At 37.1% G+C, this 24,314-nt stretch overlaps 3 protein-coding genes and 2 pseudogenes across 4 annotated transcripts; all 5 read right to left on the reverse strand.

Annotated features, from left to right (window-relative positions):
* Window positions 1-711: 711 nt before the first annotated feature.
* LOC9301382 lies at window positions 712-2,316 on the reverse strand (annotated as a pseudogene).
* Window positions 2,317-3,135: 819 nt separating this feature from the next.
* LOC9301383 (F-box/FBD/LRR-repeat protein At5g44980) lies at window positions 3,136-5,095 on the reverse strand. 2 transcript variants are annotated; one of them, XM_021014705.1, is made up of 4 exons: window positions 4,800-5,095; window positions 3,812-4,689; window positions 3,585-3,725; window positions 3,136-3,500 (listed from the first exon to the last, which is right to left on the reverse strand). In XM_021014705.1, the coding sequence occupies exons 2-4, from the start codon at window positions 4,685-4,687 to the stop codon at window positions 3,231-3,233; spliced, it is 1,287 nt and encodes a 428-aa protein (XP_020870364.1). In that variant the 5' UTR covers window positions 4,688-4,689; window positions 4,800-5,095; the 3' UTR covers window positions 3,136-3,230. The 2 variants fall into 2 exon arrangements, with proteins under 2 accessions (XP_020870364.1, XP_020870359.1); XM_021014700.1 differs by having other exon boundaries at window positions 3,812-5,095.
* Window positions 5,096-7,930: 2,835 nt separating this feature from the next.
* LOC110225645 lies at window positions 7,931-9,924 on the reverse strand (annotated as a pseudogene).
* An 8,244-nt stretch (window positions 9,925-18,168) lies between these two features.
* Window positions 18,169-19,939, reverse strand: LOC9301385 (putative F-box/FBD/LRR-repeat protein At5g44960). Its single transcript, XM_002865265.2, is given in 3 exon segments — window positions 18,169-18,718; window positions 18,775-18,932; window positions 18,998-19,939. Coding segments are annotated over 3 exon segments (1,344 nt in total). The 5' UTR covers window positions 19,914-19,939; the 3' UTR covers window positions 18,169-18,448.
* A 536-nt stretch (window positions 19,940-20,475) lies between these two features.
* LOC9301386 (F-box/FBD/LRR-repeat protein At5g44980) lies at window positions 20,476-22,638 on the reverse strand. The gene is made up of 3 exons (XM_002865266.2): window positions 21,309-22,638; window positions 21,077-21,217; window positions 20,476-20,952 (listed from the first exon to the last, which is right to left on the reverse strand). The coding sequence occupies exons 1-3, from the start codon at window positions 22,188-22,190 to the stop codon at window positions 20,683-20,685; spliced, it is 1,293 nt and encodes a 430-aa protein (XP_002865312.2). The 5' UTR covers window positions 22,191-22,638; the 3' UTR covers window positions 20,476-20,682.
* Between the last annotated feature and the right edge of the window lie 1,676 nt (window positions 22,639-24,314).

Here is a 24,314-nt window from a genome sequence, read left to right on the forward strand (position 1 = left end):
ATCGACACTAACAATTAAATTATTTAGATGTTCAATTATTTTAAGATACTTATATCTTATTTGATATATTTTTTTTAATATCTCATTCTTTAATTACTGCGTTTAGAATTTATTGGTTGTTACCTATTTTTTGGTGAAATTTATTGGTTGTTACTTAATAAGTAATTATGGTGCGTTTATTTTAGTTAATATCTAATTTAAAGGATTTGTTTTCTTTTATTATTAATAAATGAATAACATGTATAGAAATAAAAGATTTTTTTTGCGACTCCATAATAAAAATATTAAACTCTTATTTTCTACATTTCTTACACATAATATCCTCTTATTCAATAACAAAAAATATATATTACATATTTTTAAAAATATTTATAATATTTAAATTATATAAAAAATTTGTAATATTAATATTATTTCAACTCTATACAAATTTAATATATATGTATATATATCTTATGGGAACCATTTAAAAGAAATTTTTAAATTGACTTGAATTATATAGCTTTTAAATAAAAGTATTATTAAAAAGAAAAATAACTAAATAATGTTTAATTTCACGGGACGGGTAATATGATGGGACGGGTTTGGGTTGATATTTATAAAAGATCGTATACCACGGGTGAAATCCTAAAATTAACAATCAAAATAATCTATCAAACAAATTACATTTTGATTTTTTTAAGAAAATATAGCCCCGCGGTGTACCGCGGGTTAAAATCTAGTAACTTGACATTTGGGAGAAAGCTTTGTTGATGTAAGAAGTTTCTTGTAGCTCTCTAGCTCTATAGAAGAAGAATCTTTGAAACTTAGAGTCAGTTTCTTGAGGACTGCTGAATTCTCAAGAAAGTAATTCACTAGTTTCATCCCAGTTTCATCTCCTACCATATGTTTATTAATCTCAACATATTCCAGAGTCGATATTAAACACCGAGGCACGTTAGTAAAGTCCATTTGCTCTGGATACAGTGTAACAGAATACTCCTACAAAGCAACAAGCTGAGTTTACGATATGTTTCAACAATGTTCTTTAGCCACATCACAGTTTCGAGCCGATTCTTACCAAGATGAGGTTTTTCAGATTTGGACATCTCTCAAGAAAGGCTGGCAATAGTGGTAGCGATGATCGGCAGACCTCAGCCTTTAAATGGTACAAGTTATGGAATTTAGGAATCGGTTTAAGTTTCGAAGAACGATAAAGCCTCTGCAGGAAGAATAAAAAGGATACATCATACATGTCAGATGTTATTCATGGAACATTAATATATTTATTTGTTATATAGATATATATGCACCAGAGACTTTATAAATATATACCTCTAGACTCCAAATGTAGATTATCATATGTCTTACACTAGATATCCCGGTTAAAAAATCACAGAAAATATTATAATCATCTGGTCTCGATGGATGATCTCTGATACGAATGTCAATCCTGAACAAGGAACTCAAGTTCTTTACCGCAATGCTATCCGTTTGACTCTGTTCAACACTCATATACTTGAGTCTTGGAGCATCAATCTCAACAGAAAAATCTGTATCACCCCTATTCATAGCAAAATATAAACCAAGGCTTTTCAGAGTCTGAGACCTCACATGCAGAAACAGCTTAAAGTTTTTGAGAACTTTTTGAGTCCAAATGTTAAAAGGCCTAATCAGCTTAAGATCTTCAAGAACAGGACATCCTGAGATGAGCCTCTCCACAACCAAAGGACCATCCTCACCGTGACAAACGTTAAATAAATGCATGATTTTGAGACAAGGTAGAGAAACCACAAACTCTGGATTCTTTAACTCAATATTTACAAGGTTCAAAGAGACCAATGTCTTGCTCTTGTAAATGTTTTGACACATGAAACCATATGCGCTACAAGGATACTTAAAAACGTCCAAATGTTGAATGCCAAGATCAACCACTCTATTGATCAACTCCATGAATCCATATCGATAGCCAGTTATCTCGAATTTTTGCAGGTGCGACCCGAGGTTAAAATCCATAAATCTGTCCATAAACCTTGCAAAGTCTTCTTCGTGAGCATATTTGAATGGAAGGCTGTCAAAAGTCCAGGAACATTTAACCAAAGACTTCTCCATCTCTTGGATAAAACGCTTGTCTTAACAGAATCTTCGGTCCGGAGGTCTAAGAGTATCTGAGTTAGTAAAGAATCCGGCAACTCGCTGATATAATCGCACCCCATCCCTAGAACAAAACGACCTCAAAAACAAATTCTGTCGGAAGGTTCAAAGTCGATCAAAATCACTTACAAACGTACAGACCAAGGAGGATTGAAGAACTAACCTTCTCCGATGATTTTATTATCGAGAGGTTCAAAGTCGATCAAAATCGATTTGACTATATCTATCGCCGGAGATACTACGAGGGACGGAGGGAGAAATATATCATACGAGGGTTTAATTTTTTATCTTTTGGGTTTGGGCCAAAAGGGCCACAAAAACATAATTATTAAACCAAAGAAGCTTGGAAGACAAGTTTGAGGTTTACGGTAAACCATACTCGAACATGTACTATAAATAATGTCAGCCAAAAACTGAAACAGTCTTAAATAATAAATCACAAATCGGAAAGTTTCAAGGATCGGATTTAGTATATTAGAAACATGAGGTACGAATCATATTAACTAGCAATTGGCATTTAGGTTAAATCTTCTTGTTAAGTTATCAAAACCTTTGACCCAATCTCATTCAATTTATGAACGGTAAAATAATAAGAAGCACCATAAACAAAATCCAGTTGGTTTTAGCCCTCTGAATTTGTTAAATTAAAATTTCCATATGGCGAAGAAAATATATTATAAAAAAAACGTGATCATTTTAACCATATATTATTAGTTTGGATTTGGGATTCGCTTTGGATCGATTTGTCCGGATTGAACACATCTACTTATTTTCTTCACTACCCAATCCATTTGTCCTATGTAAATTTTTTGTACTTTATCTATTCAGAAGACAAATTAGCTGTTTTAAAATAATAAAAAAAATCTTCTTAGGAAACAATGTCCAAAATATAATCAGTAATGTGATCATTGCCAAAAAGCATATCTAACCATAAAGACCAAAATGCAATACAAAGATCATCAATGTCCATGAAACGAAGTTGTATAATCTTCAATGTCCTCCAAGAAAACTAAGATTAAAGTCTAATTGCGATTTTCACGAGAAAAATAAGTCAATGAAACAACGGTCATGTGCTTAGCAGCATAATCATCTACATGTCAAACAATGATAACTTGACATGTGGGAGAAAGCTTTGTTGATGTAAGAAGCTTCTTGCAGCTCTCTAGCTCTAAAGAAGAAGAATCTGTGAAACTTAGAGTCAGTTTCTTGAGGATTGCTGAATTCTCAAGAAAGTAATTCACTAGTTTAACCCCAGTTTCATCTCTTATCATCCCCTTCTTAATCTCAACATACTCCAGTGTTGATATCAAACAACGATGCAAATTGGTAAAGTCTATTTGCCCCAGCTTTGATGAACCACGAAAGTCCTGTAATAATAAACAAGAGTACTATAGTTTTGTTTTAATAATTAATGGTCTTTAGCCAAATCACAGATTGGAGCAGATTTTTACCAAAATGAGGGTTTTTAGATTTGGAGAGCTTTCAAGAAAGGCCGGCAATAGTTGTAGCGATGATCGGCTGACCTCAACATTCAAATAATACAAGTTAAGGAATTTGGGAATCGGTCCAAAGTTGTAATTAGGGTAAAGCCTCTGCATGAAAAATAAAACGATATGTCAGATAATTTTCAAAGAGAATTAGTACATTAAATATACATCGGAGAGTATATAATATATACCTCTACTCTCGACAGGTCGATTATCATATGTCTTACTCTGGATATGCCCGTTAAAAAACCACATAAAATATTAAAGTCCTCTGGTCTTAATTGATAACATTTGGTACGAATGTTGATCATGAACAAGGAGCTCAGGTTCTTTACCACAATGTTATCAGATTGACTCTCTTTAACAATCATATACTTGAGTCGTGGAGCATCAATCTCAACTGAAAAATCTGTATCACCCTTATTGAACGCATAATATAAACCAAGGCTTTTCAGAGTCTGAGAGCTCACACGCAGAAACAGCAGAACTTTTTGACTCGAAATATCAAAAGGCCTAATCAGCTTAAGATATTCAAGAGCAGGACATCCTGAGATGAGCTTCTCCACAACCAAAGGACCATCCTCACCGCGACAAACTCTGCCTAGATGCATGATCTTGAGACAAGGTAGAGAAGCAACAAACTCTGGTTTCTTTAACTCTAGATTGAAAAGCTTCAAAGAGACCAATGTCTTGCTCTTGTAAATGTTCTCACGCATGAAACCATATCTTAAAGAATAATAACAAACATCCAAATGTTGAATTCCACGATCAACAACTGTACAGATCAACTCCATGAGTTGATCTTGTTTGCCAGTGTACTGTATCTTGAACTTTTGGAGGTGTGACCCGCAGTTAAACTCCATAAATCTGTCCATAAACCTTGTGAAGCCTTCTTCGTATGGATTGGGGAATTGAAGGGAGCCTAAGTCAAGTCCAGGAACGTTTAACCAAAGATTTCTCCATCTCTTCGATAAAACGCTCGTCTTAACAGAATCTTTGGTCGGAAGGTTTAAGAGAATCTGAGTTAGCAAAGAATCCGGCAATTCGCTGATATAATCGCAATCCATCCCTAGAGCATGAACAACAATTAACAACAACATCAACATCAACATCAAAATCTATTCTAGGGCTGAGAGATGAACAAAAAACATTTGGATAAAAACTTCTTACGTAACGTACAATCGAAGATATCTCCAAGTGAAAAAACTTAACCGTCTCGGTCGATTTGATTTGACAGAATATTATCGCCAACTGATAACTGATATTTAGTGAGATGATTGTCAAATGATCGATCGAGTTCGGGATGTTTGCATGCAGTATTTGTAGTTGTCGGGCAAAATACTACAAACACGTGTTAATGAAAGTTATCAAAACGTGAGAATTAGTTGATGTTAGGGCTGGGTCGCTGGGACACGTGTTCAGTTATAGAGATGAAGGTTTCAAAGCATTGCCGACTGACAAATGTTTTTTTTTTTTTTTTTTTTTTGGTTTTAATATGAAGATTTCATTGCATACAGATTTTCTTTTGGTTCTAAAATACTGTATATAGATTTTGTTCAATAATTTTTTTTTTTGTTTTAATATGAAGATTTCATTCCATATAATTTTTTTCTTGTTTTAATGTGAAGATTTCATTCCATTAAGATTTTTTTTTTGGTTTTAATATGGAGATTTCATTACATAAAGATTTTTTTACTTTTTTCTAATATGAAGATTTCATTCCATAAAGATTTTTTTTTTGTTTTTTTTTTCTTAATATGAAGATTACATTCCATAAATATTTTATTTTTTCCCGACTGACCATCTTCCTTTGCCGCCGCCGAAGAGCTCCGATCACTGCCAAGTTTCCCGATGAGAGTCATCCAAAACCAACAGTCGTCTCAAACACCAGCAGCTAATATGGCTAGATCTTCCTCTTCATCTTCGTGAATTAGCTAAGTCCTAAACATATAATAGGAAATAAGGCAAATAGAAGAAAAGAAATCATTCCGTTTACAAAAAAAAAAGAAAAAAAGAAAGAAAGAAATCATTCATCTTCTTCTGGTTGTGGATCTCTTGGAGGGATTGGAAACAAAACAAATAGATCAATGGCTCTAAGTATACATATGTTTTGAACATTTATATCACTCTGAATGTGAATTCTTATATTTTTGATACCAAAAAAAATGTGAATTCTTACTTTCTTCTTACAACAAGGCATTCAACCCATTAATCTACTCAAATAATCATGTACTTGATCGATTCAAACAAAAATTATCGATGGGTTTGTTTCAATCATATGAAACATTATCCTCGCACAAAGCCAAAGTAGCTTGGGATGATATATGCAAGCCCAAAACAGGAAGCCAATGATGTATGCAAGCCAAAGTAGCTTGGGGGGCTTGGTTTAAGATCTTTACAGGAAGCCAATGATGTATGCTGCCTGAAGCTTATATGGAAAATCGTCTCGCACGGGAATTCACTATGGGTATTTGTTAAAGAATGAAACATACTGGTCTGTCAAGGAGAACACAACAATGGGCTTTTGGATTTGGAAGAAACTACTAAAAGACGAGTACATCATTTTGGTTTGAAAACTGGTCAGGCATGGGCCGGCTGCTGGAAGTAGTGGGAGAAAGGGGTATGATTGATATGTGTATCAGTAGAAACAAGACAGTGGCTGAAGCTTGGGAGGGTAGACGCCGTCGTCGACATCAATCCGTTCTGCTAAATCAAATGGAAGACGAGTTGGAATCTAAAAAACAGAGCAGAAATGATAGAGAGGACACAGTTCTATGGAGAGGTAAAAATGATGTATACAAAGCTAGCTTTTCAACAAAAGACACATGGCACATGACACAAAGGAGTTTGGTTTACCTATGGAACGCCTAAGTTCTCTTTCTGTGCTTGGCTGGCTGCTCGGAATCGACTCTCCACCAGAGACAGAATGCTTCAATGGAACAGAGGTGCTTTGGCAACTTGTTGCTTCTGCAACACTATTATAGAAACCCGTGATCATTTATTTTTTGCTTGTGGCTTCATCTCTCACATCTGGGAAGCTCTAGCACGAAAACTCTTCAAATCTCGATTCTCTTATGACTGGCACTCTCTCCTCAACACAATCTCGGCAGGTTGGCACGACAGAACAGAGAGCTTTGTAGCTCGCTATGTCTTTCAAGCCACCTCATACACCATCTGGCGGGAAAGAAACGGAAGAAAGCACGGTGAAACACTGAACCCAGCTCCTATCTTAATCAAATGGATCGACAGGCAAGTGCGAAATAGATTATCCTCAATTCGGAAAATAGGGGATAAACGTTTCGACAATGGCCTCCAAATCTGGTTCCAAGCTAGAAGTTAACTCTAGTACATTTCAATCTTATTCTCCTTTCAGCTCATGTTTTAAGCTAAAGTTGTACTTGTTGTAAAAAAGACATTTTTTCTTTTGAATTTAATTTAACATTTGATTCAAAAAAAAAAGAACATTATCCAAATATAGTGATTCAAGTGATCATACTTGTCACTAAGCATATAAGATGAGTACAAGATTTTGACCTTAATATAAAGCATATAAGATGATCCATGGTTTAAAGAATCCAAACCGACTATGATGAAAATTCCCACGGAAAAAAACAAGCTGAGTTTACAACTTGTTCCCACAATAGCCAAATGAAAGATCTTCAAGCAGATTCTAACCACCATGAGGTTTTGATCTCGAATGTACGGCACAACAGATCTTAAGGTAAAGACTCGTGAAAGCTGCACAAAAGTTCAAGAATATGTGGACGGTTGTAGATCGTGGCAAGGTCATGTTGGTCGAGGAGGTCGAGCTAATAATCATTAGAGACTAGTGTCAATCATCACTTTCTCTCTACCTCAGGTCCTCAACTACTTAGTTCATCCCACACAATACTTGTGTTGTATGCCTAATGCCTATCTCTCCCCCAATACTTTCGAACTATATATGGACCAAAAGTCATATCCTGTACATGTTACTCTTTTATTTTACTTCTAATCAATTAGCAAAACAAAAGAACAAAAAATGAAAGTGATACATGCGAGAAATTTTTCATAAAGAATTAAAATACGTTAAATTATATATGCATATATACATTCAGAGTAGGCTGAGTGATGATCATGTTTTATACTTGAAATACTGGTTTAAAAAAATCACGGATAATATGTTTCTTGCTTAAATCATCCTATTCCAAAGGACTGCCAAACGTAATATTAAAGTCAGTATCAAGGTTTATATTTCGACCAAGGAACTCTGATCAGATTCCTTATCAGTTATCACAATCCCAACGGAAAAAATCTGTAGTATTTTCAAACGTTAAACAACATCACAAACTGAAGCATTTCAAACCATAAAATCAAAGCAGGAAAAGTTTTATAATCTTGACCTTAAAAGAATATAAGATCAATCCAAATAGCACTAAGATGAGCAAACCTAATAAACCATGTCTATAAAATGCACATAAACTGCAATTCTTACACTCATATGCTCACCAGCATCATCAGTTGCGTGTCAGTTAATGATAACTTGACATGTGCGAGAAAGCTTTGTAGATGTAAGAAGCTTCTTGTAGCTCTCTGACTCTTCGTTGGCCATAGGAGAATCCGTAAAACTCAGATTGAGTTTCTTGAGTACTGCTGAATTCTCAAGAAAGTAATTTACTAGTTTAATCCCAGTTTCAACTTTCATTTTTAGTTTCTTAATCCCAACATACTCCAACGTCGATATTAAACACCGAGGCACGGTTGTAAAGTCGATTTTCTCTGGCTCCTCTGTAACCGAATAATTCTGCGAAATAAACAAGCTGATGTTACAATAAATTTCAACAATCTTTAGCCAAATCACATATTCAAAAAAGATTTTTACCAATATGAGGTTTTTCAAATTTGGGCAGCTCTCAAGAAAGGCTGGCAGCAGTTGTAACGAGGAGCTAGAGAATGCAGCCTGCAAATGAGATAGGTTATGGAATCTGGGAATCGGTTCGAGTTTCGAGTAATGATAAAGCACCTGCAAGAGGAATGAAACGGATAGAGGTGAAAATCTGTTCATAGAGAATTACACAGTTAGATATTCACATATTATATATATATATATATATATATATATATATATATATATATAAAATAAATATACCTCCGAAGTAGGCTGAGAGATGATCATATGTCTCACACTCGAAATACCGGTGAGAAAACCGCGGATAATATCTCTCTTCCTTAAATCCTCCGACTCCAAAGGACTGTCGCCAAATTTGACATTAAATTCAGTGTCAAGATCTATCTTGAACAAGGAACTCAGGTTCTTAACCAAGATTTTATCAGATTGACTATCTCTAAACCTCATGTACTTAAGTTCCGGAGCATCAATCTCAACCGAAAAATATGTAGTAGGCATTCCCCATTTAAACATATAATGGAAGGTCTTCAGAGTCTGAGATTTCACACGCAAAACTGGCATAGTTTCTAGATCCTCATAGTAAATCCTTACGACGGTAAGATCTTCAAGAACAGGACATCCAGAGATGAGCTTCTCCACAATCAAAGGACCATCCTCACCGTAACAAATGTTATCTAGATGCATGATCTTGAGACAAGGTAGAGAAACAACAATATCTTTATTTTCAAGCTCTACATTTGCAAGCCTTAAAGACACCAATGTCTTGCTCTGAAACATGTTCATAGGCATGGTATCAATGACAAACAGAACATTCTTAGCCTCAACATCAAGAACTCGAACCCCGCGATCAACCGCTGTGGCGATCCAATCGCTACTCACATTGTATTTGAAGTGATCATTCTTTTTATCTTGAACTTTTGCAGATGTGACCCGGGATTAAACTCCATAAATGTTTCGATGAAGCTCGTCAAGACTTCTTGATGAAGAGGGAGATAATCACTGACCTTTAGGTCAAGTCCAGGAACACATAACCAAAGGTTTCTCCATCGAGTCGATAAAACACCTGTCTTGATCGAATCTTTGGTCGGAAGGTCCAAGAGTATCTTAGTTAACAAATAATCCGGAAGTCCGCTGATTCTATCGTTCCCCATCACAAAACCCTAAAAGTTTCCAAACCCTAAAATCAAATGGTCTTTATTAAAATCAAAGGCGTTGAATTCCTCAAACTCGTCCCAGTTTCTAGGGTTTAAGAGTCAGATTTATATAAAACGTAACAAGCAATAAAGGAATCTGAGGAAGAGGAACTCACCGTCGATTTGATTCTCCGGAGTCTTCGTTGTCGGAACAATTTTGAGAAAAGGCCTTGATTCTTTGTAGAGTTTACAATACTGTAGTTCTCAAAAAACCATTTATTTTCCCATTCAAGATTTTACACAAATGGTTTTTCTAAATTTTTTTACTTTCTACCAATTATTGAACAAAAACCCATTCTAGGATTTTGGGGGAAAAATTGTTGTGGGTTTTATTAAATTTTTACCCTTTTTGTAAATATAATAAAACCAAAAACTAAAATCTACATCACATTACCATTCAAGTTTTTCAAAAAAAAACTAAAAATCTACACCAAAATCAAAAACTAAAACCACAAACATTCATTGCCGAAGTCTAGGAAGTAGGAACCACTACTCCATCAGAAATTCTTTAAACTATAACCAATTTTGTTTTTTACCGAGGCTAAGAAAAGCCAAAACCGAACCAAAAATCTGAATCTTTAAACATTTTTTGTGGATTCTTATTTTCTTCTGATCTTCTCCAATGAAAAAAATCTCGTGCTAAGGGATGGATGATTCTCGGTGACTTTAATGAAATTCTAGAAGGGGAGGAGCATTCAAATTTTGAAAATTCACCATTCATCCCGCAGGGTATGAGAGATTTTCAAGAAGTAGTAAGATACTGTTCTCTAGCTGATATGAGCTGTCATGGCCCTTTGTTCACGTGGTGTAACAAGAGGGAAGAGGGTCTGGTTAATAAAAAACTAGATAGAGTTCTAGTAAATGAAGAGTGGTCTCAAAAATTCCCTACGGCTTATGGTGTATTCGAAGCAGGAGGATGCTCTGATCATCTGCGATGTAGGGTCAGAATTGGCACTGAAATTCCTAGGCCAAGAGGTCCTTTTAAATTCTCAAATGTCCTTACAACAATGCCGGAGTTTCTGCAAACTGTTCAGGATTTTTGGGATAGTACGCCTGCTCTTTTTCACTCCACGTCTGCGTTGTTCAGATTTTCAAAGAAGCTTAAAGCTCTAAAGCCTATTCTCAAGTCGCTTAGTCGCAGCAAACTTCACAATCTGTCTTTGAGAGTGGGTGATGCGTTTGAATCTTTATGCGAGAAGCAGAAAAATACTCTGGAGAATCCGTCTCCTCAAGCAATTGTAGAGGAAAATCAAGCATATACTAAATGGAATTCACTAGTAGTCTTGGAGGAAGGTTTCTTGCAGCAAAAATCCAAGCTGCATTGGCTAGAAGTTGGTGATAAAAATAACAAGTATTTCCACAACAGTGTTAAAGCTAGAGCAGCAATGAATTCGATCAGAGAAATACAGTGTTCAGACGGTAGAATCTGTACGAGCCAAACAGATATAAAGGATGAAGCAGTGCGGTTCTTTCAGAGTTTTTTACAAGAAAAGCCAGAGGATTTTGCAGGATCAAGTGTTACTCAGATTCAGGACCTGCTAGAATTCAGAAGTTCAAATGCGGATCATGAAAAATTATTGAAAGAAGTTACGGAGCAAGAAATCAAAAAGGTGCTATTCTCTATGCCAAGACATAAGTCTCCCGGTCCAGATGGGAACACGGTGGAGTTCTTTAAAACAGCATGGCCGGTGTTGGGAAACGACTTTGTCATTGCTATACAGTCTTTCTTTTTGAAGGGATTTCTGCCTAAAGGACTGAACACCACGATCCTAGCTTTAATTCCCAAGAAAAATGAAGTTAGAGGAATGAAAGATTATCGCCCTATCTCCTGCTGTAACGTGATGTACAAGGTCATCTCGAAACTTATGGCTAATAGGTTGAAGGAAATTCTTCCCGAATCTATCGCGCCAAATCAATCTGCATTCTTCAAAGATAGATTAATGATGGAGAACCTACTGTTGGCTTCGGAACTGGTTAAAGATTACCATAAGGAATCAATATCTAGCCGGTGTGCTCTCAAGATTGATATATCAAAGGCTTTTGACTCCGTGCAGTGGTCTTTCTTGATCAACATTTTAAAAGCTATACAAATACCAGATATCTTTATCCACTGGATTGAATTATGCATTGGTACTGCCTCTTTTTCGGTACAGGTAAATGGGGAGTTATCGGGTTTTTTTCGAAGTGAAAGAGGGTTACGACAGGGCTTCTCACTGTCTCCGTATCTCTTTGTTATTTGTATGAATGTTCTCTCTTGTATGCTTGATAAGGCTGCCTTGGAGAAGCAGTTTGGATATCATCCCCGTTGTCGAAATATGAATCTCACTCACCTCTATTTTGCGGACGATATTATGGTGTTCTCGGATGGAACCACTAGATCCATACAGGGTATTCTTACAACTTTTGAGAAGTTTGCTGCAATGTCGGGGTTAAAAATAAGTGTTGAGAAATCAACGGTCTTTATGGCAGGGGTATCACCAACAACCAAAGAATCGATTCTACAACAGTTCCCTTTTGACTTGGGCACACTTCCGGTTAAATACCTTGGGCTTCCACTGCTTACAAAAAGAATGACGTCCTCTGATTACCTCCCTCTAACGGAGAAGATTAGAGCACGTATAACTTCCAGGACTAGTCGTTTCTTGTCTTTTGCGGGTCGCTTACAATTGATCAAATCTGTGCTTTCTAGCCTTACAAACTTTTGGCTCTCTATTTTTAGGTTGCCAAAGGCTTGTATTGACGAGATCGAAAAGTTATTTGCAGCTTTCTTGTGGTCTGGTCCAGATCTTAACACTAGAAAAGCAAAAATCTCATGGTCGGAAGTGTGTAAGCCGAAACAAGAAGGTGGTTTGGGCATCAAATCACTAAAAGAGGTGAATGAGGTTAGTGTTTTGAAACTGATATGGAGAATTGTCTCGGCAAAGAATTCTCTGTGGGTTCAATGGATTTATAAGAATCTGATTCGTAAGGGAACACTCTGGTCTGTGAGGGAGAACACGAGCTTAGGGTCTTGGTTATGGAAAAAAATATTGAAACAGAGAGACAAAGCTCGATTGTTTCACAAGATGGAGGTACGTTCAGGAAAAACTACTTCTTTTTGGCATGATAACTGGTGCCCGCTTGGCAGTTTATATCAACTCTTGGGGTCTCGGGGAACAATAGATATGGGTATTGCCATCCATGCGACTGTGGCGGAGGTTCTAGACACGCATAGGCGAAAGAGGCACAGAGTGGACCTACTTAACCAAATAGAGAACCACATTGACTTGGCTCGACAGGGCAGAAGTAATGAGAATGATCGATCACTGTGGAAGCGAAAGGAGGACTGTTTTAAGAACTCTTTCTCCTCGCAAAAAACTTGGCAGCAAATCAGAACTACAAGTCTAACTTGCGGATGGTATAAAGGAGTTTGGTTCCCGTTTTCAACTCCTAAATACTCATTTGTGACTTGGCTTGCTTTCCACAATCGACTTGCAACGGGAGATAGACTTTGCAAATGGAACTTGGGTGCTCGGGTTGGATGTGTATTCTGTGGAGAAGAGTTGGAGACGCGGGATCACCTTTTTTTCTCCTGCTCCTACTCTTCTCAGATTTGGCTCTCTCTAACCAGTGGCATCCTTAATGGTGGAAACACTTCGATTTGGGGATCAATCATACCTCTCCTCCTTGATTCATCTCAGCCATACCTCCACGTATTCTCGTTAAGGTATGTGTTCCAAGCATCGATCCACAGTATATGGAGAGAACGTAATAGCAGGCGGCATGGTGAGACTGCTATACCGGCTTCGAAACTTGCAAAAATCATCGATAAAAATGTCCGCAACAGGGTTAGCTCTCTTCAGCAGTTGGGGAACTCAAGGTTTGTGGGGCGGGCTGCAGTTCTGGTTTCATACCCGTAGCTCAAGCTCAACCTAACTTTGTTTCAATTTTTATAAACACTCTCAAATAGAAGAAGCATTTATTGTAACAAACGTTTTTTTTGTGAATAAATTTTACATTCATACAAAAAAAAAAAAAAAAAAAAAAAGAAAAAAATCTAGTACTTTACCGATTCAAGAGACAAATTAGCTGATCTTTATTGTTTATAATTTTCTTCAGAAACGTTATCCACAATATACTGTGTAATTTCTCACCACTAAAGACCAAAAGGAAATGCAAAGAACATCAATGTCCTCCATGAAAGTGAGATTGAAACCAAAGCATGAAAAGTTAAAAGAGAGCGAACTGTTGTCATTTTAGCCACTGGTGCAAAAGTTTCGTTGAAGTCAATGCCTTCCTTTTGGTGATTCCCCATGACCACAAGACGTGCTTTATGGCGTTCCAGCGTACCATCAGAGTTAAATTTTAGCTTGTAAACCCATTTGCTATTTATGGCCTTTTTTTCATGTGGTAGATCTGTGATATCCCACGTGTGATTTGCTTCGAGAGCTTCAATTTCTTTTTGCATCACCTCACACCACTCTTTTATCAGAACTGCATCTTTGAAATGTTTTGGTTCCTTGCTATCAAGAATTGCTGCCATGAATGCGATGTGATTTGCTGAAAAACCAGAAGTAGTCAGAAAATCCGAGAGAGGATACAAAACCTTACCCGAGACTGTTGACGAGGCATTTGAGTTGGAGAGACCAGGGGAAGAAGCGTGAGGAGAAGAGTGTACAATGTGAGTGACATAGTCGTTGAGGTAAACAGGAGGATTTTTAGAACGATGGCCTTTTCCTAACAATTCAGGAAGACCCGGAGAAGAATTGGAATCGTGAGCATCATTAGTACGACTATGAGCCGGTCCTTTGTGTATTATAGTAGGTGAAGACGTAGAACTAATTGATTTTTCTTTAGGATTAGTCGGAACAGGATGAGAGTCCGTTGTGGTGGGAGAAGAAGGATGATCGATTATCGTATTTGCAGGATCAACCGAGCTCGCCAATGTGGAAGACGAGCCAGGCGGAGCTGCAAGTGTGGGATCGATCGATCCAGGGAGGTGATCGATCGATCGGTGGGTTGCTGGAATCATGTTCTCCAAAACCAGTGGCGATGGAGCGATCGATCCTCGGGTTGGATCGGTCGATCGATCACTATCAAGAGGACCAGTAGATACGGGATCGATCGATCCCGTAGGGTGATCGATCGATCGGTCAGAAGGAAAAGCGGAGCATTGAACGACGGGTGAAAACCAGTCATCATCGGCCACTGTAAACGGTGGAGTTAGCACAGGCTCACTTGGTTTTGTAGAGGAAGCAAAAGGAAAAATATCCTCTTGAAAGCGAACATCTCTACTAGCAAAGATTTTTCCCGTGTCAAGATCATATACACGCCAAGCTTTCTTTCCATGAGGATATCCGATGAATATGCATTTTCGGCTACGGGATGCGATTTTATCTTTGTCACGAGGGCGAATGTGAGCATAGCATAAACATCCAAAAGTGCGAAGCATTGCATAAGATGGTCGTGTGCCAAACAGAACCTCATATGGAGTCTTGCCATTGAGAACAGACGATGGCGTTCTATTTATGAGATGCGTAGCAGTAAGAATGCTTTCTCCCCAAAATTTAATGGGAAGGTTACCTTGAAAAAGACATGCACGAGCAACGTTCAAGATGTGACGGTGTTTTCGTTCAACACGTCCATTTTGTTGTGGAGTGTCAACGCATGAGGTTTGATGTAGGATACCATGTTCCTGAAAGTACGATGTAAGACACATGAATTCTGTGCCGTTGTCACTGCGGATGGAGCGGACTTCTTTGCCGAACTGACGGTGGGCCATGGCACAAAAATTCCGTATCAATGAAGAAACTTCCGACTTAGCGGTCATAAGATATGTCCAAACGGAGCGTGAGTAGTCATCAACAAGAGTTAGAAAATAAACAGCACCGGTTGTAGAAGGAGTTCGATAAGGACCCCATACGTCGCAATGAACTAAAGAAAAACATTCCGAAGTTTTATTAATGCTAACAGAAAAAATCTCTCGTGTTTGTTTAGCCCGAGGACAAACATCACAACTGTCATTCTTGTCAAAATCACGACATTCGGGTAAAGAAGACAAAACACTATTTGATGGATGGCCTAATCTACGATGCCACAGGGCTCCAGGAGAGGCAGATTCCGACGAAGCTTTGTGAGCACGAGCAGCCAACACCCCCGTAAAATAGTACACTCCCTCACGTGCTTCCCCCGCTCCAATCAAAGTCCTCGAAAAACGGTCCTGTAAGAAACACAAAGTGTCAGTGAAAAGTGCTATAGAACCCGTCTGTTTAAGTAACTTCGAAACTGAAATCAATGTGCAGTCAAAATCAGGCACAAATAACACATCGCGAAGCTTATAATTTAGACCAAGAGGGAGTAGGCCACATTTAGTAGCCCGAGAAGCTTTCCCATCGGGTTTTGTCACAGCTGATGGAATGATATCATACACATCGACCAATATAGAACAATCTCCTGTCATGTGGTGCGATGCACCCGTATCTATAATCACATCAGTAAGAAAAGTGTTACCCGATAACCGTTCAGAGGAAGTGTTTGGGCGTTGGGCCTGTAGTAGAGAGATAAGCTGCGTTATCTGGTCATTGCTGTTGGAAGATGATAGGGCTGCACGAACGTTGTTGACTCTACCGCGACCACGACCGGTACCTCTGCCTGAGCGACCACCACGTTGAGCTGATTTGTTTTCAAAACGAGGAGTAGCATCCCTATTTTCCGAGGAACCGCAAGTCCCACCTTTTTGGTCATAGTACCAGTCCGGGAATCCATGAACTAGGAAGCATTCAGTGACGTCATGGCCTTGGCGATGACAGTGAGTGCAAGAACGATCTCGCGGTTTAGGGGCAGAGATGGCAGCTACGTGTGGTGGTGTTTGTGACTTGACGGAGAAGCCAATGGCCTCCGGATTTGTTGTTTCCTTCGATCGCGCAATATCTAAGTTTTGTTCTTCCCGGATCACACGAGAATAGACTTGATTGAGAGACGGCAAAGGATCTTCGTCGGTGATTTTAGTCCGAATGTGAGAGAATCGAGGCAAATCAAGTCCAAACAAGAATTGATGAATTTTATCATCCTCACGTTCTTTGGCAGTGTCTAGAGCAGCTTCACATTGACATACACGACCGGTTTTGTAGTTTTGAAGTTCTTCCCACATTTTTGAGAGACGTCCGTAGTATTCTAGAACCGGTTGACCATCTTGTTTGCACAAAGCGATCTCATCTTTTAGAACTTGTTTTCGGACTCCATTACCAACTGAGAAACGAAGAAGGAGACTCTCCCAAAGCAACGAAGCTTCGGAGATAAAAGAAACGGTGGACCTAATCTTTGGATCGATAGATGTGCGGATCCATCCAACGATCATAGAATTTGCAGCCAACCACTGTGCACGTTCAGGATCAGCTTCTGGTTTGAGTTTTGTCCCGTCGATGAAACCAAGCTTGAACTTGGCTTGGAGAGAGTTACGAAATTCAGTAGCCCATTCAGGATAATTGTCTTCCTTCAAGACCACGGAGGAGATCAAAGATCCAGGGTTATCCGATGAACTTAAGGAGTATGGATTGGGTGGTGGTTTTACGGTGACGGCGAGTTGAGAGTCTTCACCTCCCGACATCGAAAATAGAAGAGAAGTATAGAAGATAGAAGAATAGAAGATTTATTGTTTGTAGAAGTTAAAAAAAATAAAAATTGCGATGGTCACAAGATGGGTGACGACGGCAGCAAAGAAGAAGAAGAAGAAGAGAGAAAAAATTAGGTCAGGATCTTATGCTCTGATACCATGAAATATTTTAGAATGACTTGCTTTATTCAATAGAAGAGAAGTGTATTTATACACATACAAAGTTCCTAATCTTGATAGAATCAAATCTAAGAGGATATATTTACATATATCCTAATACATAGTCTTGACCTTTATAGATAAAATATAATCAAATATTATTAGTTATTCACTATTTTAGGGAAACCCAGGTAGATATATTCCTTTACAAGGGCCACGGGTGCATGCACAAATCTTTGCACCTTTTCCGAAACATTGTCCATACATGAAATTTTCACTATCACAAACTTTTTTGCACAATAAGTCGCCATTTTGTGCACTACAGGTTTTCGAGGTTTGCTTCTTGCTTCGTACTAGTTTACATGTTTCTGAAATAGTTGGTTTCCAAGAATCTTTTTCTGAAATAATAGTATTTGAAATCACCATGGTGATCATCGCAAAAGTGATGAAACTAACAAGTCTTACACGCTTTTACCCATTTTCTTATCTTCTTAATTAATATATTTTTTTTTGTTTTCCTCTGGTTGATGGAATATTTTATGTATACAATCATTCAATTGTTATTTATAAAGAGTATTCATTTCTATTTTAAGATATAAACAAGAATACTAGTCCCCGTAATAAAAGCTTAAGGAGAGGAAGAATACAACAAATACCATGACGACATATTTCTCTCATTCCTTTGCTACTTTTAGTATATAAGAAAGAAAAGAAAAATGAAAGTGAGATTGAAATCAAAGCAAGAAAAGTTACATAGTCTTGACCTTTAAAGATCATTCGTGGTTCAGGAATTCAAACAAGAAAAAGATGGGATAACCTACTAAACCTTACTCTAACTACGATTTTTCATGAGTACAGATACTTCCTACATTAAGGTTCAATGAAACAACGGTCATGTGCTCACCAGCATCTTCAATGTCCTCCATGAAAGTGAGAATGAAATCAAAGCAAGAAATATTGTAAAATGTTCAATGAAACAACGCTCATGTGCTGCACGTCAATCAATGATAACTTGACATGTGGGAGAAAGCTTTGTGGATGTAAGAAGCTTCTGGTAGCTCTCAAAGTCTTGCTTCTTGATAGAATAATATGTGAAACTTAGAGTCAGTTTCTTTAAGACTGCTGAATTCTCAAGAAAGTAATTCACTAGTTTAATCCCACTTTTCTCCTTGAATATCAGTTCTTGAATCTTAACATACTCGAGAGTCGATATCAAACACTGAGGCACTTTTTGAAAGTCGATATTCTCTCGCTTAAAAGGAAGCTCCTGCGAGAAAAAAGAACAAGATGAGTTTACAATATGTTTCAAAAATGTTCTTTAGCCAAATCCTAGATTCTTCCCAAGATGAGGTTTTTCGGATTTGGACAGCTCTCTAGAAAGGTTGGCAATAGTTGTAACGATGAGCTGGAGAATGAAGCCTGCAAATGATATAAGTTATGGAATTGGAGAATGGGTCCCAGTTTGGAGTAACAATAAAGGATACATGTGAGAATTGTTTCATAGCGAACTAAATTATATACGCATCACAGAGTATATATACTTATACCTTTAAAGTCGAGTAACAGATGGTCATATGTCTTACACTCGATATCCCAGTTAAAAAATCACTGATAATATCTCTATTCCTTAAATACTCTGGTGCCAGAAGACTGCCATACACAACATTATATTTGGTATTGATGTCGATAGTAAACAAAGAACTCAGGTTCTTTACCATAATTCTATCAAATAGACTCTCATAACATGTCATATACTTGAGTCTTGGAGCATTAATCTCAACTGAAAAATCTGTACCACCTGTATTATCTATGGCAAAATATAAACGAAGGCTTTCCATAGTCTGAGAGCTCACACGCAAAAACAGCAGAACATCTTGACTCAAAATATTAAAAAGCCTAACCAGCTTAAGATCTTCAAGAACAGGACATCCTGATATAAGCTTCTCCACATCCAAAGGACCATCCTCACCGTAACAAACGTTGCACAGATGCATGATCTTGAGACAAGGTAGAGAAACAACAAACTCTGGATTTTTTAACTCTACGTTATAAAGCGACAAAGAGACCAATGTCTTGCTCTTGTAAATGTTCTCACGCATGAAATTATATCTTTTGCAACTATTCATAAAGACATCCAAGTGTTGAATTCCACGATCAACCACTGTACCGGTCAGGTCCATGAATCGATCTCGATAACCATTGCATTCGTCATACATTATCTTGAACTTTTGCAGGTGTGACCCGCAGTTAAACTCCATAAATCTGCCCATAAACCTTGCGAAGCCTTCTTCGTAAGGATAGGGGAAGTCAAGGGTGCATAATTCAAGTCCAGGAACATTTAACCAAAGACTTCTCCATCTCTTCGATAAAACGCTTGTCTTAACAGAATCTTCGGTCCGGAGGTCTAAGAGTATCTGAGTTAGTAAAGAATCCGGCAACTCGCTGATATAATCGCACCCCATCCCTAGAACAAAACGACCTCAAAAACAAATTCTGTTGGAAGGTTCAAAGTCGATCAAAATCACTTACAAACGTACAGACCAAGGAGGATTGAAGAACTAACCTTCTCCGATGATTTTATTATCGAGAATTCGAGATATATCACTTAATTTTAGGGTTCAAAGTCGATCAAAATCGATTTGCCTATATCTATCGATTTTTGTATATCGTTTCTAATTCTTGTCCACCAAAAATCTGTTGTTTCAAAGGTGCACAAGATTTTTTGTCCACCATATATCTTTCCAATCTGTTGTTTCAAAGGTGGACAATATTTCTTGTCTACCAAAAATTTTCGCTTCGAAGTCTTGTCCACCATTATGGCACATTTGGAAAGACAAATGTTTTGTGACAATTTCTGTAAGTTTTGCTACAGTATATGACACATTAGACCAAAATCCCTATTTTGTTCTCTACCGATCCATTTGTTCTATGTAAATTTTTTTGTAGTTTATCTATTCAGAAGACAAATTAGCTGTTTTAAAATAATAATAAAAAATCTTCTTAGGAAACAATGTCCAAAATATAATCAGTATAATGTGATCATTGCCAAAAAGCATATCTAACCATAAAGACCAAAAGGCAATACAAAGATCATCAATGTCCATGAAACGAAGTTGTATAATCTTCAATGTCCTCCAAGAAAACTAAGATTAAAGTCTAATTGCGATTTTCATGAGAAAAATAAGTCAATGAAACAACGGTCATGTGCTTAGCAGCATAATCATCTACATGTCAAACAATGATAACTTGACATGTGGGAGAAAGCTTTGTTGATGTAAGAAGCTTCTTGCAGCTCTCTAGCTCTAAAGAAGAAGAATCTGTGAAACTTAGAGTCAGTTTCTTGAGGATTGCTGAATTCTCAAGAAAGTAATTCACTAGTTTAACCCCAGTTTCATCTCTTATCATCCCCTTCTTAATCTCAACATACTCCAGTGTTGATATCAAACAACGATGCAAATTGGTAAAGTCTATTTGCCCCAGCTTTGATGAACCACGAAAGTCCTGTAAAAATAAACAAGACTACTATAGTTTTGTTTGCTCAAAAAAAAAAAAAAAATAGAGTACTATAGTTTTGTTTCAATAATTAACGGTCTTCGCCAAATCACAGATTGGAGCAGATTTTTACCAAAATGAGGGTTTTCAGATTTGGAGAGCTTTCAAGAAAGGCCGACAATAGTTGTAGCGATGATCGGCTGACCTCAGCCTCCAAATAATACAAGTTAAGGAATTTGGGAATCGGTCCGAAGTTGTAATTAGGGTAAAGCCTCTGCATGAAAAATAAAAGGATACGATATGTCAGATAATTGTCATAGAGAATTAATACATTAGATATGCATCAGAGAGTATATAATATATACCTCTAGAATAGGCAGGTCGATTATCATATGTCTTACACTAGATATGCCGGTAAAAAAATCACAAAATTTTTTAAAGTCCTTAGGTCTCGATGGAATATATTTGGTACGAATGTTGATCATGAACAAGGAGCTCAGGTTCTTTACCACAATGTTATCAGATTGAATGTCTTTAACAGTCATATACTTGAGTCGTGGAGCATCAATCTCAACTGAAAAATCTGTATCACCCTTATATGTCGCAAAATATAAACCAAGGTTTTTCAGAGTCTGAGAGCTCACACGCAGAAACAGCAAAACTTTGTGAGTCAAAGTATCAAAAGGCCTAATCAGCTTAAGATCTTCAAGAACAGGACATCCTGAGATGAGCTTCTCCACAACCAAAGGACCATCCTCACCGCGACAAACTCTGCCTAGACGCATGATCTTGAGATAAGGTAGAGAAACAACAAACTTTGGATTCTTTAACTCTACATTGAAAAGGTTCAAAAAGACCAATGTCTTGCTCTTGTAAATGTTCTCACGCAAGAAACCATATCTTTTGACAGAAGAACAATAACAAACATCCAAATGTTGAATTCCACGATCAACAACTGTACAGATCAACTCCATGAGTTGATCTTGTTTGCCAGTGTACCGTATCTTGAACTTTTGCAGGTGTGACCCGCAGTTAAACTCCATAAATCTGTCCATAAACCTTTTGAAGCCTTCTTCGTATGGATTGGGGAAGGCAAGGGAGCATAATTCAAGTCCAGGAACGTTTAACCAAAGATTTCTCCATCTCTTGGATAAAACGCTTGTCTTAACAGAATCTTCGGTCCGAAGGTTTAAGAGTATTTGTGTTAGCAAAGAATCCGGCAATTCGCTGATATAATCGCAATCCATCCCTAGAGCATGAACAACAACAACAACATCAAAATCTATTTCTAGGGCGATGAGTTTCTCAATCTTCTTTCAATTTCTATCAAAATTTCATATAAACATGAACAAAAAACATTTGGATAAAAACTTCTTACGTAACGTACAATCGAAGATATCTCCAAGTGAAAAACTTACCGTCACGGTCGATTTGATTTGACAGAATATTATCGCCAACTGATAACTGATATAGAGAGATGATTGTCAAATGATCGATCGGGTTCGGGATGTTTGCATGTAGTATTTGTAGTTGTCGGGCAAAATACTACAAACACGTGTTAATGAAAGTTATCAAAACGTGAGAATTAGTTGATGTTAGGGCTGGGACACGTGTTCAGCTATAGAGATGAAGGTTTCAAAGCATTGCCGACTGACAAATGTTTTTTTTTTTGGTTTTAATGTTAAGATTTCATTGCATACTGATTTTTTTTGTTCTAATATGAAGATTTCATTCCATAATCTGTTTTTTTTTTTTTTTTAATATGAAGATTTCATTCCATATAAATTTTTTTTCTTGTTTTAATGTGAAGATTTCATTGCATACATATATTTTTTTTTTTTGGTTTTAATGTGGAGATTTCATTACATAAAGATTATTTTGTACTTTTTTTCTAATATGAAGATTTCATTCGATAAAGATTTCTTTTGTTCTTTTTTTACTAAGAATATAAATATTTCATAAAAATGAAAAAATTTATGAGTTACACGAGGCATATCCTATACTTTGGTCCCATGACCAAAAAGATAAAACATGGAAATAAAATCAATCAGTCCATTGACATCAACAAAAACAGTGACATTTTTGTTCTTTGTCTTAATGTGAAGATTTCATTCGATAAATAATTTTTTTTTCCCGACTGACCATCCTCCTGTGCCGCCTAAGAGCTCGATCACCGCCAATGAGAGTCATCCAAAACCAACAGTCGTCTCAAACACCAGCAGCTAAGATGGCTAGATCTTCCTCTTCATCATCGTGAATTAGCTAATTACTAAACATATAAGAGAAAATTAGGGCAAATAGAAGAAATCTTTCATCTTCTTCTGGTTGTGGATCTCTTGGAGGGATTAGGTGAAGTCGATTGGAAACAGAAGAAATAGATCAATGGCTATAAATATACATATGTTTTGAACATCTATATCACTGTGAATGTGAATTCTTATATTTTTGATACCAAAAAAAAATGTGAATTCTTATTTTCTTCTTATAACAAGGCATGCAACCCATTAATCATATGAAACATTATCCAAATATAGTGATTCAAGTGATCATACTTGTCAATAAGCATATCTAATCATAAAAGACCATAAGGTAATGCAGAGATCATCAATATGTCCTCCATGAAACTGAGATTTAAATGAAAACAAAAAAAAAAAAAGATTGTAAAATTTTGACCTTAACTTAAAGCATATAAGATGGTTTAAAGAATCCAAACCGACTATGATGAAAATTCCCACGGAAAAAACAAGCTGGAGAATGCAGCCTGCTGCCTGCAACTAATACATTTTGTGAAATTTGGGAATCAGTCCCAGTTTGGAATAAGATAAAGCTCATGCAAGAAGAATGATTCAACCAATGTTGTTCCATCGAAGATTGTTGCTTCTGTATTTTCCTCAGATCACACACCATGTGGTTGCCATTCATCCTTCATCTAATCCAACCATTTCAGAGATTAAACTTGGTTCTGCCTCCACTGTTAGTCTGTTACTTCTCCCTTGCTTCCTCATTTGGTCTATAATGCTAATTTTCAAACAAAATACACTCACATAAAGGAGAATCTGGAGAAACATAGGGAGACAACAAATTTGGTTTGCTGGATCTTGATCTAGAATGTACGGCACAACAGATCTTAAGGGAAAGGCTCGTGAAAGCTGCACAAAAGTTAAAGAATATGTGGACGGTTGTAGGTCGTGGCAAACGAAGTCATGGTGGTCGCGGTAACAATCATTAGAGACCTCAGGTCAATCATCACTATCTCTCTACCTCAGGTCTCTCCTCCTACTTTTAAACTCTATATGATCCAAAAGTTATATCCTGTACTTGTTTTTCTTTTTATTTTACTTCTAATCAATTAGCAAACAAAAGAACAAAAA

Source organism: Arabidopsis lyrata (genome assembly GCF_000004255.2).
Source record: "Arabidopsis lyrata subsp. lyrata unplaced genomic scaffold ARALYscaffold_8, whole genome shotgun sequence".
Lineage (NCBI taxonomy): Eukaryota > Viridiplantae > Streptophyta > Magnoliopsida > Brassicales > Brassicaceae > Arabidopsis > Arabidopsis lyrata.

Excerpts from the sequence above, each read along its gene's own strand:
- LOC9301383 (XM_021014700.1), bottom strand. The coding sequence starts at position 4,732 with ATGTTGATGTTGATGTTGTTGTTAATTGTTGTTCATGCTCTAGGGATG. Across the intron at positions 3,726-3,811 it reads TCGACCTGTCGAGAGTAGAG|AGGCTTTACCCTAATTACAA; the intron begins GTATATATTATA and ends TTTTTCATGCAG. Across the intron at positions 3,501-3,584 it reads ATCTAAAAACCCTCATTTTG|GACTTTCGTGGTTCATCAAA; the intron begins GTAAAAATCTGC and ends TTATTATTACAG.
- LOC9301386 (XM_002865266.2), bottom strand. The coding sequence starts at position 22,190 with ATGGATTGCGATTATATCAGCGAATTGCCGGATTCTTTGCTAACACAA. Across the intron at positions 21,218-21,308 it reads TCGACCTGCCTATTCTAGAG|AGGCTTTACCCTAATTACAA; the intron begins GTATATATTATA and ends TTTTTCATGCAG. Across the intron at positions 20,953-21,076 it reads ATCTGAAAACCCTCATTTTG|GACTTTCGTGGTTCATCAAA; the intron begins GTAAAAATCTGC and ends TTATTTTTACAG.